The following is a 14,448-nucleotide window of genomic DNA, read 5'->3' as shown; positions in this document are numbered from 1 at the left end:
TTATACGTATTCTTCTTCATAACATATTCTGGGGATCAAAGCTCATAGTATTTTTTACAGCTTCACACCCAACTATGTTTTCTTTGAAAATATATCATGGTGGTGAATTCTCAAAGTTTCCTGGAAGACAATATGTGAACGGAAGACATTCGTACATTGATTTCTTAGATGCAGACGAGTTCTCAGTTCATGAGTTAGACTCCATGATGTTACAGTTAGGGTATGATGGTAATAGGAAAATGTATTACCATTTTAAGAAGCCTGATAGTGATCTTGATGTTGGGTTGATGGCTTTAGGTAGTGACGGTGATGTATGCAAACTAACAAGCTATGTCCCAAAACATAGATTGCTAGAGGTATACATTGAACTAGATAAGACAACAGTTTGCACTTACTTCCAGTCACCAGGAGGTTCTAATGTTATTATTCAGGAAATTGAAGATGATGGTACCCCTGATTATACCAGAGTACGATCACGAGGTTCTAGTTCTACAAAGTCGTCCTGTGGAAAAAGGCTTGAATTAGATTGGTTTCCCAATCATGATTTTAACATTGGTAATGATTTTGATAAAACAATATCCAGTGAACACGCTCTCCCAACCAATGTTGATCATTCAATGTCACAAGGTATTGACTCAATTCATGAGGAACCAGACGGTGAAGATGGTTTTGATATAAGTGAAGATGAAGATAATGGAAGTGAAGACGATGACTTCTATGTCGATGAGGAGGACGTATTGCATGATGTGGAAGTTGACATGAATGATTTCTATGTGAACACTAATAAAGATTTGGAATGGATTGAGCCAAAATCCAACTTGAAGGATGTTACAGATGAAGATAATGAGAACATAGAGTTATTGGATAATGAAGATTTTGATTCCATTTCTGAAGGTGAAGAGGGTATAGATAGAATTAGGAAAAGCAAGTTAAGGGCGCTAAGGAAAAAAACAAGGAGATTGAGGCTATTGGTTCAAAAGGGACACACTTTTCTGTAGGGCAAGCTTTTTACACATCTAAAGAAGTCAAAAAAGCCATTAACAATTATGCCGTAGAGAGAAGGAGAGAAATTTCATTGGATAAAAATGACAAAAACAGAGTGAAGGCTGTATGTAATGGTACCATCCCAAATTTGTCATTTTCTACTAGTAGTGATCCAAGCAAAGGTACTACAGTCAAGGGTAAAGGGGTAAAATCAATGTCAAGGTCTTGTCCTTGGGTACTTTACGTTTCTAAATGGCAAGAGGAAGATGATTGGGTTGTCAAAACTTTTAATGACAACCATACTTGCCTCCAATCAAGAAAAATTAAAGCTTGCACAACAACATATCTTTCAAATAAGATAGTTAATCAAATCGAGAGTAACCCCACCATACCTCTGAAGGCTCTTCAGGAAGATTTGGAAAGGAAGTATGAGATAGGAGTATCACGGATGAAGGTTTTCAGAGCAAAAACGAAAGCATACAATCAAGTTATGGGTGATTACAAGATACAATATGAGTTATTAAGAGACTATGTCCTTGAATTGCAATCTATGAATGAAGACACGACTGTGAAGATTGACGTTGAAGAAGAACCGAATTTGTCAAACATGGAGACTAGAGTGTTCAGGAGGATTTATGTATGTATTGGAAGTTTGAAGAAGGGGTTTAAGGCAGGAAAAAGAGACTTGTTGGGTCTAGATGGGTGCTTCATGAAGGGGCCTTACCCTGGCCAAATATTAACTGCAGTGGTATTGATTATTGCCTTTAATTTCATTGTTTTACATTTATATTTGTTTTCACCTATTTTCTTGAAATTTGGTTTTATTGTTACAATTTTCTTTTTGTAGGGTGTTGACCCTAATAATGGAATATATCCTGTGGCCTATGGCATAGTAGAGGCTGAAAATTTAAAGTCTTGGACATGGTTCTTATCTTGCTTAGGTGATGACCTAGATTTGCAAAGAAACTCAAATTTCACATTTGTGTCTGATAGGCAAAAGGTACCGACTTATTTCTAAATATTTTTTTTAGTTAGAAGAATTAATCATATTAAATTATCTAAAATTTTGGTTGTTTGTTAGGGAGTAATCCCAGCAATTGCAAATCTATTCCCATGTGCGGAACACAGATACTGCTTACGACATATACATGAGAATATGAGGGTAAATTGGAAAGCAAATGTCTTCAAGGATCTACTATGGAAGTGTGCTAGAGCTTATACAGTTCCACATTTTAATAATGCTATGGAAGAAATTAAAAGTTTGGATAAGGATGCGTACGAATGGTTGAAAGGAATTCCTCCCCAACACTGGGCTAGATCACATTTCTTAGGTATGAATAGTTTGGAAATTTAAATTGTTATTGGTTGAGTCTATAAATTTCTAACATAGTCTTACTTTATCAGGAAGGGCAAAATGTGATGTCCTACTAAACAATATGTGTGAGAGCCTTAACAACCAATTAGTTAAAGGGAGAGACAAACCCATAATCACTGCTCTAGAATTTATCCGAGAATACTTAATGAAGAGGATTTCAATTGTCCAAAAGGAAATACAAAAGTGCAATGGACCATTAACTCCATATGGGACAAAACTGATGGATGCCAACAAAACAGAGGCTGCTAAGTGCATTGTGGCTTTCAATGGTAGTCAAAAATACCAAGTGACAGGTCATTTGTGTGAGCAATTTGTAGTTGATATGAAAGAGAGGTCTTGTACATGTAGAAGGTGGGAAGTGACTGGGATGCCTTGTAAACATGCTATTGCCATAATTTGGGATATGGGGAAGAACAATGAGGGTGATGGGAAACTTGAAAATTACACAGATCCTGTTTATTGGCTAGATACTTGGAAGAAGATGTACCATTTCAAAATAAATCCAATAAATGGAAGGAATATGTGGCCCAAGTCACTATGTCCAACAGTCTTGATCCCACCTCATCATCACAAACAAATTGGAAGGCCAAAAAAGAAAAGAAAGAAAGGGGTCAATGAAGGTGTCAGGATCACAGATGGTGAAGATATGGTGAAGTTTGGAAAGTTATCAAGACAAGGAAAGTCAGTCAAGTGCTCAAAGTGTAACACCATCGGGCATAACTCAAGGACTTGTAAGGGTAAACCAACATCAGTAGTTGGTGGTAGTAAGAAGGATAAGAAGGTAAAAAAATCTGGTGGTGAAAAGAAGGCAGCAGGTGTAGACAAACCTTGATGTATTGATGGTTCTACTAGTTGTTTAATGTTGATGTGTTTGTTTCTTTTATGATGATGTGTTTGTTTCTTTTTGCTTACTGGCAATATGCCTAAACACTTTCCTTTATGGTTTAGTTCATGTTTTGATTTCTAGTACCTATGGTTGGTTGTGGTTTTTGTTTTGTCTTAATGTTAGTATGTTTAAACAATGGATGATTTGGTTTATAAATGATTTTGGTATGATTTTGCTTTAATGTTATGGTTTATGAAATTTTAGATTTGTTGGTAATGGATTCTTTAGTTTTGTAAATGTGATTTTGGTTTGGTTTAAAAGAAGTTGTGCAATGTCAAAAGAAACATACAGTATGTCTCAATACAATTGGATTTTGGAATAAGCATAAACAACACTTTTTCCATTACAATCTAACAAAAGAGATGCTTTTCCCATTACAAATTTTAAAAAGACGACACTTTTTTCATTACAGATCATTACAAACTAATATAATACTTTGCCATTACAAAACAAAATTAATGACCAGTCTAACATAATACCTTCCATGGTCATTTTAAGGCAACAAAAAAGTTTGACATTTTTAGGTCACTTATAAATGAAGAAGCAGACTAAAAATAAAATCCAACTGAAAATGAGGCATTGCTTCAGCTTACGAACGTCATCTTTCAGCTTTTGCACAGAAAATCGAAGCACATTCATGGATCGCAGCAACCCAGGTATTACATTTGTCGCCCTTGCGCACATTGGGGGGTCCACCCAGCTAATGAACGGACATGTTGACCCTGGTAGTGGACATCCGTAGAACCTGCGACCGGGATTGAGAGATGTCCAGGATGTTTTGATTATCGCAACCCTTCCACAAAGGCAGATAGCCATGGCGAGAATGGGGGGAAGAAAACCTAGAACAACGAACAACTTTGAAGAGAGAATACAGAGTCGTGTTTACCTAATTGAAGGATGCACATGTTAAAAGACCAAATTGCCCATCATGTGCTTGGCACATGGAATAACTTAACGACTATAGCAAACGTCGTTGGGACACAGGACCATATGCGCAACAAGAAAATAGTTTAAGGATGAGCTGCGTTCAAATTGAAAAGTCGGGACCTGATTCAAAATAAGTATATAACCACAGGGACGATTTTTGTAATTCTCTCTAGATTTTAAATCCAAAATTAATCAAAATGAACAAAAATCTTTGCCAACATCCGTTTTGTCAAAAAAGGCGTTCAGTGCGTTTGATTCAATACGTTGACACCGGCTCTCTTTCCCCTTCGAGGCTTCGAATCTGACGAATCAAAGTGGGAAACACAGTCCTTTCCGCCGGTAAGTTTCTCCGATATCTCTCCGTTACTTTCCTCACTCTTTACGTATATATCTCCTCTGTGGATTCATTCGAATTGAATACCTCAAATTTTGATTTATTTGATTCAAACTATATGTAAATGAACACAACCTGGTAAGCCCTAGGTGTCATGTCATGTGCTTGAAAGCTTGACTATGTAATTTCATTTACGTTCGATTATTTTCAGCTTCTCGATTTGTAATTCGAGATTATTTACGGATCTCACATGTCTTACGTTTAATCTTTTTTCAAGTGTGGCAATTTAATTTAATGACCTCAACTAGCCAATCCGACGTAGATTTTATGTCGTTATATATCTATATGTCTGTATATAATCTCTTTGCTGTTGTATTCCATTTCAATTTTGAAGAACATACATTGGTTCCAGACTTCCATCGAACCTCTATATTTTTTGTCGAGTTACAAATTAAGAAAACCTAGATCATCCTTGTTGAATTTGGTGCTGAATTTAACCTGTTATCATGCGATGAATCATGAATGACTTGTAATCCCTGTATGAATTTGGCTCAAAAGTGCAGTAGTTTTTGAACTACAATGTCGATGGTGGATGAACCTTTGTACCCCATAGCAATACTGATAGACGAGCTGAAGAATGATGACATCCAATTACGCTTAAATTCCATTAGAAGGCTATCTACAATTGCTCGTGCTCTAGGAGAAGATCGGACACGAAAGGAGTTGATTCCTTTCTTAAGTGAAAACAATGACGATGATGATGAGGTTCTTCTAGCCATGGCAGAGGAGTTGGGTGTGTTTATCCCTTATGTTGGTGGAATAGAGCATGCCTCTGTGTTGCTTCCCCCTCTTGAAACCCTATGTACGGTTGAAGAGACATGTGTGAGGGACAAAGCTGTTGAGTCACTTTGCAGGATTGGATCACAAATGAGAGAGTCTGATTTGGTTGATTCCTTTGTACCTCTTGTTAAGGTTGGTTTATTTTTCAGTAATCTATCATTCTATCTCTTCTTCATTGGTGAACATCTGTTTCTTGACATGATTTTTGATCTATGGTTCAGAGGTTGGCAGCTGGTGAATGGTTTACTGCTAGAGTTTCTGCATGTGGGCTGTTTCACATTGCTTATCCTAGTGCCTCTGAGGCATTGAAGACAGAATTGAGATCAGTTTTTAATCAGTTATGTCAAGATGACATGCCCATGGTTAGAAGAGCAGCTGCAACAAATTTGGGAAAATTTGCTGCTACTGTGGAACCTTCACATCTCAAGACTCACATCATAGAGATCTTTCAGGATCTTACAAAAGATGGTTAGTTGTTTATCTCATATTTTATATAACTTACTCAAGTTCATGATGAAAGCAACTAATTACTTTTTTTTTTTTTTTACTTTCTATAGATCAAGATTCTGTTCGTTTACTAGCTGTTGAGGGTTGTGCTGCTCTTGGGAAGTTGCTTCAACCCCAAGATTGTGTTGCACATATTCTTCCTGTCATTGTTAATTTTTCTCAGGTTATTTTCTAACAAGTGAAATTTTTTTTTTAACAAAATGAGAATTGAAAACAAAATTTGAATGTTTTCTTTTAAAAACAGGACAAGTCTTGGCGTGTTCGTTATATGGTTGCTAATCAATTGTATGAACTATGTGAAGCAGTGGGCCCTGAACCCACCAAGTATGTTCAATTTTCAAATCCAAAACAATTTCTTTTCTTTTTTCTATTTCTATTTTCATATTTTAACATTTTTGTTCTAAATTATAATAGGAATGACTTAGTTCCAGCATACGTGAGACTACTTCGTGATAATGAAGCTGAAGTACGTATTGCAGCTGCTGGAAAAGTCACTAAATTTAGTCGTATTCTTACCCCACAACTTGCAATTCAACATATTCTTCCATGTGTAAAGGTATTATCAATGATGATGATTTATAAAAGTTTATTGTTTTTATTTTTTTTAATTCTAATTCTTCGGAGAAATATTGGTAGGAATTGTCATCGGATTCTTCTCAACATGTTAGATCTGCTTTGGCTTCTGTTATAATGGGCATGGCTCCTGTTTTAGGAAAGGTAAAAACTTTTTTTTTTTTTTTTCATTTAATTTTATAAAAAGATATAATATAAGTATATAAATGAGGTTTTATAATGAATTGCAGGATGCAACAATTGAACAACTTCTTCCTATTTTTCTTTCACTTCTAAAAGACGAGTTTCCAGACGTACGTCTCAATATTATCAGCAAGCTAGATCAAGTAAATCAGGTAGATTAGATGATACTTGTTACTTTCATTAAATAAATAATTATTATTTTAAAATAACACAAAATAAATGCCAGGTCATCGGGATCGATCTTTTATCTCAATCTTTACTTCCAGCAATTGTTGAGCTGGCAGAAGATAGACATTGGAGGGTTCGTTTGGCAATTATTGAATACATTCCACTATTGGCTAGTCAATTAGGTGTAGCCTTTTTTGATGATAAACTTGGTGCTCTTTGCATGCAATGGTTACAAGACAAGGTTACTCTTAGACTCTTTTGAATAAATTACGGTTTTGGTCCCTGAGTGTAGCTGATTTTTTCATATTGTACCCCAAAAGGTTTTCTTTTCTCTTGGAGGTTTTGTTTTTTTGTAACGTTTTTGGTCTCTATTCCAAGTAAAATGACTATAGACTTTGGACCAAAATTGAAAAAGAAGTTATACTCAGGGACCAAAAGTGTAATTTACTTTTTATTTTAAGAATGTTTATTTTTTTTAATATTATTACTTTTTCAGGTTTACTCCATTAGAGATGCTGCTGCTAATAACTTAAAGCGTTTAGCAGAGGAATTTGGTCCAGATTGGTCAATGCAACACATTGTCCCACAGGTTATTATTTGTTCAGTGCATAAATTAAATTACATTTTTGTCCCTGATTTAACTGATTTTTTCAGTTTTGGTCCCCAAAAGTTCTCTTGTGATTTTGGTCTCAAATCGAAAGTTTTTGGTCCCTAATTCCCTATTTTAAGTAATGACAGTATATTACAAGAATGTCAAATAAGGACCAAAATTGTAAAAACAAGATATACTTGGGGACCAAAAGTGTAAATTAGTCTTCTTGGATTTATTATGTTTTAATTTGGGTGTATGTTTTATTTGTGGCAGGTGTTGGAGATGATTAATAATCCGCATTATTTATATAGAATGACAGTTGTTCGTGCAATTTCTCTACTTGCTCCAGTTATGGGCTCAGAAATTACTTGTTCTAAACTTCTTCCAGCACTTATTACCTTATCCAAAGACAGGTAATCATATATAATTATTTAATTAATTAATGTCTTTTTATTCTCCTCTTTCTATTTTCTATTTTCTATTTAATTTATTTGTTTTCTTCAGAGTGCCGAATATCAAGTTTAATGTCGCAAAGGTCTTGCAGTTGTTAATTCCTATAGTCGACCATTCAGTAAGTAACAATATGGCGTTCCAAGAAAAAATGGAGCAAGTTACATTTCTAGTCCTTGAGTATAGTTGATTTTTTCAAATTTGGTCCCAAAACCATTACAAAAACCTCAAATAAGGACCAAAATTGCATGAGAACTTTTCCCATTTTGGAACCAAAGTTGCAAAGTTCACCAATACACAAGGACTAAAATGTAATCTACTCAAGAAAATGATTACTTTTGGGACTAAAATTGCAAAAATCAGATATACTCAGGAACCAGATATAGTCGTTTTTTAGAAATAGGGACCAAAAACTTTAGAAGAAAATCAAATGAGGACCAAAATTGCAAAAAATAGCTATACTCAAGGACCAAAAATGTAACTTACTCTAAATATTGTGGATTTACTTTGTTGCCTTCAGCTGGTGGAGAAAAGTATTAGGCCGTGTTTAGTTGAGCTGGCGGAAGACCCAGATGTTGATGTCCGTTTTTTTGCAAATCAAGCTCTTCAGTCTCTGATGTCTAGCTAAATAAACAGGTCAAGTATTATTATTATTATTATTAATTTATTATTAATATTATTATTTTTCATTAACTTGTCACTTTAATGTGAGTTATTGTAATGTGAAAACGCGATTTTTATAAATATTAAAAACTAGATATTCTTCACAAGTTTAGCATGATAATATTGTTGTGTTAGAAATTGATGCTTGAATTTGGTTTTGTAGTTGTTTCAAAACCTTAAAAACACCTGAGATAACAATTAGACCTTAAAACTTAAAACACGTAAAATGACACAAATCAATAAATTTATTAGCCAATATATTCCACAGAATAAAAAGAAGGAATGGGTACACCTACACCATATAAATATTAATTACATACCCTTGCTCTAAAAGGTTATATTAATCTTATATATACTTAACCATGTATCTTTTGTCCACCACTTCTATCATTATTTTTCCTTACTTTATTATTACGCCTTCTCCTACCGGATTTCTTTCCACCACCACCACTGTAGGCGGCAACACCAACACCAACACCGCTAGGTATGAAAACTCCGGTGCCACCGCCACCATTAGCCCACAAACTTTCCATCCAACCAGGGACCGGACTTCTCACAGTCTCCGACCAACTATAGTAGTTCCTAGCCACCGGTCTTGATCCAACACCACCATGAACCACCGGTCTCCGCCGTGTCTCTGCCGTATACCGATCATCATCTTCATCTGTAAGCATCAGTATCTGTCGAGTGAGTTCTTGATAAAACGCGTTCTCTTCTACATCAACCGAACTTGAAGAATCCGAATATGAATCCATGTATGTGTGACAAAAATAAAAGACGTGTAAAAGTTTTGAGTGTGGTTTAAATGGTTTTAGAGGGGGTGTATATATAGTCAAAGTGAATGGGAATTAATGAATCATTGGTTTGGATATGATGTGGTCAACGTGAGTGGTTTCATGGAAGGTAGATGTGGGTGAACGTTAAGTTTCCAAGTGGGGTCATTCGTTACTTAACGATATCAAAGTTGGTTGAACCAAATAACAAGTCCACAAGACTTGGGCACGACCAAGACAATGCCACTTGTATCACGATATAATGTTTTGAATTATAAAATAAAGTCAACAATCTATACATCCAATCAAAATAAATAGTATATACTATTGTAGAATGAGTTTGAAGGGTATAAGGACGGTTTTTTTCTATAGTTAGAATGAGTATATTTTTGGTAGAGATTTACAGAAAAAATTAAATTCCAAACGTAGCAAGAAATTAATTGAGAAAATAGCATGTTACTTGCGGAGTCACATTGATGTTTTGTTTGGGAAACTAGTTTATATGAACAATTTCAATGGGAAAGTTTTCTTATAGATTTTTTTAACCAACAAATTAACCTATTTCTAAATATTATTATGTCTCCTAGTGAGACTGTAAAACTTTTTACTATTAACCTTTTGGTTTTCTTATAGATTATTAATATAAATTTTTTTTCTATAAACCAGTTAATACCATTAGACTAGATGGTTTATTTGTTTTTTTTACCATTAGTATGTATTGAATGTTATATTTTAATAACTTGTACATATAACCTCTTCTGGTTTAACTATATTTTATTTTACCTTTTTAATTATAATTTAGTTTTAAATATATTTTTTTATTTCTTTACTAATTAATTATTCCTACTAAATATTTAATGACATCTTAATTATAAAATATAAATTTTGTGATGATATTATAATATTTTCAATGTTTTTATTTTATTTTTGTAACTACAATATAATAATTTTTCATATTTTATATATATAAATAATAAACCGATATATTTGTATTTATACGTTTGTATTAAAATTTTATTTGAATTTAAAAATGGACTAATTAAATGAGGAGCTTTATAAAAAAATTAGATATTTGAGGGTAAATTAGTTACATATATATAAAAAAGACTATTCAAATAAGCTTTAACCATTTGAGTGATAGTTTATTTAGATGTCAAGTTTAATGGAATGATGATGTGAAATTATTTTAAGTTATAACATAATGTTACTATTTGAGACATTTTAAAAGTATCTTCAATGTGAATTTATTTTATTTCTTATTAATGTTTTCTTTGTCTTATTTATTTTCTTTATAACTTATTATCGTTGGAGCTAATAGATTTTTTTTTATTGAAAACTCAATATATATTAAGTGGTCAATATACTCTTCTAATCATATTTCATTTTATATTTTAATTATATGTTTAGTTTTAAATATTTTTAATTTATTTACTAGTTAGTTATTGCTATCAAATAAATATTTAATGAATATTTATTTATAATGATTATATAATATTTTCATTCATTTTTTATAACCATGACATTATTTTTTTTTCTTATTTCATGTTTATAAAAGATCTGATATAGTTTTTTTTTTTTTCCGTTTGTTTGTGGCATTCAACGTCTACAAAATGTGATGTTTGTTTAAAAAATGACTAATTAAATGGAGGAGATTTTGTAGAACATTTTAAATAGATAATGATAAATTAGGTAAAACTAAAAAAAAAACTATTGGTAGAGGTTAACCATCAGAGGTGTTACTTAATTATAGGATAAACTTAATGGAATGATGAAATGACTATAGTTTAAGTAATAGTATATGTTATGTAACATCTCAAAAATCACAACAAATTTAAACTTTTCAAAAACAATCCATTTACTTAAAAAATGTTTACGTAACCATTGTTTTCAAAACATTATTCAAAATTAGAATCTCCCAAAATCCAACAACATAAAACCAATGATGTGTACGGTCACACCTTCGCCTTGACACGGTCCTCAGAAGTACCTGAAACAAAACTAAAATGTAAGCCAACGCTAAGTGAGCTCCCCCAAAGTACCACCACATAAACATAACAAGCAACAACATGCATACAAAGCCTTTAGAATGAATGGACCGCCTCACTAGGCCTTCAGCCTATCTAGAACGCTCTCTCGGCCTTCAACTTGACTAGTCCGCCTCGCAAGCCTTTAGTCTATCCAGACCGCCCTGGACGTCTTGGCCTTCGGTCTTAGCTGGTCCACCTCAACCCAGTAAACCATCACATATTAACATACACCATAACAATCAATAGCTAGCACATACATGCAATTATACAAATCTAACAGATCACTACACCATAAAAACATTCTATATACCAGGATACAAATTTAACATATCACTACAACATAAATACATCATATATACCAGGATACAGATCTAACAGATCACTACATCATAACAACATATACTAAACCAAGATATCAATCCAATGGGCTGGCCTTGGTGCCGACCTGTAAATACAACGAGGAAAACTAATCTCTCAATTTGAACACAGTCTGAATGAATCTCTGCTCCAACAACTGGCATTACTTGACTCCTAGTAATCAAAACATTTCCAATTCTAGATTAATAACAATTCCCAAAATACCCTTGGTTAAACTTGGTCAAAGGTCAAAAGTCAAGTCAACACCCATCCGAGTCAACTCAGCCGAGTTGACCCAGCCGAGTACGTTGGGCGTACTCTTCAGTACGCGGGGCGTACTCGCTAGTTGACCAGGCGACGGGGCTCTGACCGCGTACACGCAGCTTACCACCTGGTATGCCTAGCGTACGCACCTGGTCAGCTCTTTTCCCATTAAGAGCTTATTACAGCAAGTCCTTATGTCGAAAGTCAGATCCAAGCCCCAAATAACGTTCTTGACCATAAAGTTTCCAACTTTATGGTATTGCATGGCCAAAAAGTGCTTAATACTAAAGATCTCAACTACTTAACCCATTAAGACCCAGTAGCACTTGCATGGAAGGAAATAAGCGATCAAGTCCATATTTTTATGCCTCTAGGCACCTCAAAATGTCTGAAAGGACAAGTTAAATGGACTGGAGTAACTTATACTCAAAATACCCAAATAAGGGGACCAAAAAGGACACAAACTCCATTGCTAACTTATATTTATGCATAGAATCATCAAGTTCATAACTTTATACCTTAAAATGGATTTTGAAGGTGAGATGTTCCTGGATCTTGAGGGTCTTGATCTTCCAATATGATGCTTCTTTCTTCAACTTGCTTTAAAGGCACCTCAAACATACACTTTTGAGCTCAAAGGATCACACATAATGGATTAGGGTTGCAAAGGACGAAATGAAGGTTAGAGGCTGGAGAGGGAATGAGAAATGAGGAGTTAATGATGCTTAAATATGGACTAAACCCTACAAATTAGGGTTTGAGGATTCTTCACGTATGTCCTGCGTACTGGGTGTACACACAACATACCTAGTCCCGTGCATGTACGCTCAGCGTACACAACGTACGCCCATCGTACTAAGCCTCAACCCAAAATTACAAAAATGCCACTATGGGCCATTTTGCTAACTTTCTCATATACAAGGGCTAAATACTATAAGGTAGTGTTTGTTTTTTGTCTGCGGATCTGCGTGGCCTCTTCTATCTGCGCCGCGCAGACATTAGCCTTTGCAGACTGTTTGTTTTTTTGAAGACTGCAGACCTAAAAATGTTTGCGTGCCCTCTTCTTGGCGCAGATGTGGACCAGAGTCTTCTAACATCTTCAGACATCTTCTAGCCTAAAAAAAACATATATATCTTTATTTTTTTCAAGTTTTTTTTAGTTTATATTTTCTCCAACTTTGTTAATGATAACAATTTGAAAAAAAAATACAAAACTTAAAAAAAGAACTTTTGACGATACAAACATTATATTTTTGACAAATTTATAAATAAAGATTTAATACAACAATAGTCGTTGAACTTGTTTATATAAATATGAAAAAAAAATCATAATAGATTCTTATATTTTTTTGCCAAATTTTGTAAAACATTATTTAATACAGCATCGTCAATTTCTCGAGAAAATATTTATGCTACGTTTTTAATGGATTTAATTGAAAAAATCGAAGTTTATTTCCATCCATTTATGTATCAAATTTTTTGATCACTAATTATAATGTTTAGTTATAATTTTGCAACAAACGTTGTTGTTTTTTATCAAATATATACGTTAATTCATACCATTTTTATTTTTATTTTTTATACAATAATACATAAAAGTTGATCTAGATTCGTTAATTATTTATAATAAGATCATAAAAATATTAAAAAATCACTTTGAAGTTTAAAAAAATCAGTTTATTTGGATTTCAGTTTATTCTAGTAGCCCGCAGATGTTAAAAAAACAAACAATCTTCTTTTTTCAAACTGCAGACGTTTGGTCCACCTCTTCTATTGCAGAGGTCTACAGACTGTAGATATTTTGCCTCAGAAAAAACAAACAGCACCTAAGTCTTGATAATAAAGGGGGAAATTTGACAATACCTCAACGCGGGGATGTTACAATTCTTCCCCACTTGAAAAGCGGGGATGTTACCCACATTCTTTATGAACAACGATAACTTTACGTCTGATGTTGTTTATTTGTGTTTCCACTAATTTATCGAATTCGGGCTTAAAGACACAATTACTTTTCTTTTCTTCGTAAAATTAGATTGATGTTTACATATTAATATTACATAGCCCAAATTTTTTTGGGCCCCATGGAATAATGATCCTTAGGTGGTTGCTCCTATCGTCCACCGTTTAGGCTGAACTTGCTTGAAGGTGGAAAATGTTCATGTGTTTGTAAGAGGTTGGGTAGTCTTTAGATTAATTATTTCCATGTGATTGTTTCACCGACAGGGTTTAAAATCCAGGTGCATGAGGTGCTTCTAAACCTAACATCTCAAAACCTAATGCTTCAAAATCAATAGAAAATGAAAGGGGTGGTGTGGTCTAATCCTATGCAAGTTTTTTATTGAAGGGGAAAGGGAAGAAGGGTGTGGGGATGTCTTCTAAAGTTGGCTTGGATGAAGGAGTGATAAGGTTGCCGTGTGACGATTTTCTAATCAAACATATGGACAAATACAATCAAACCTTAGAACACTTGATAACAGTTACCCTATAAAACATTCCCCAAGTTATTTACGACCTTGTTACATATGAAGTCCACAAATTAAAATCA

General features: G+C 33.9%; 1 protein-coding gene across 2 annotated transcripts; it reads left to right on the top strand.

The window, feature by feature from the left end:
- Positions 1–4,377: 4,377 nt before the first annotated feature.
- Positions 4,378–8,589, top strand: LOC145065799 (uncharacterized). Of its 2 annotated transcripts, none has more exons than XM_079012885.1 (13): positions 4,378–4,511; positions 5,070–5,478; positions 5,568–5,814; positions 5,904–6,016; positions 6,098–6,177; positions 6,268–6,409; positions 6,490–6,570; positions 6,657–6,761; positions 6,836–7,018; positions 7,274–7,366; positions 7,643–7,782; positions 7,874–7,940; positions 8,340–8,589. In XM_079012885.1, exons 2-13 carry the CDS (start codon positions 5,086–5,088, stop codon positions 8,445–8,447), a joined length of 1,752 nt encoding a protein of 583 aa, XP_078869011.1. In that variant the 5' UTR covers positions 4,378–4,511; positions 5,070–5,085; the 3' UTR covers positions 8,448–8,589. The 2 variants fall into 2 exon arrangements, with proteins under 2 accessions (XP_078869011.1, XP_078869010.1); XM_079012884.1 differs by having other exon boundaries at positions 5,065–5,478.
- Positions 8,590–14,448: the final 5,859 nt, after the last annotated feature.

The sequence above is a fragment of the Lactuca serriola genome, chromosome 8 (genome assembly GCF_051521515.1).
Source record: "Lactuca serriola cultivar US96UC23 chromosome 8, Lser_US96UC23_V15, whole genome shotgun sequence".
Taxonomy (NCBI): domain Eukaryota; kingdom Viridiplantae; phylum Streptophyta; class Magnoliopsida; order Asterales; family Asteraceae; genus Lactuca; species Lactuca serriola.
This window is presented reverse-complemented; position numbering and strand designations above follow the sequence as displayed.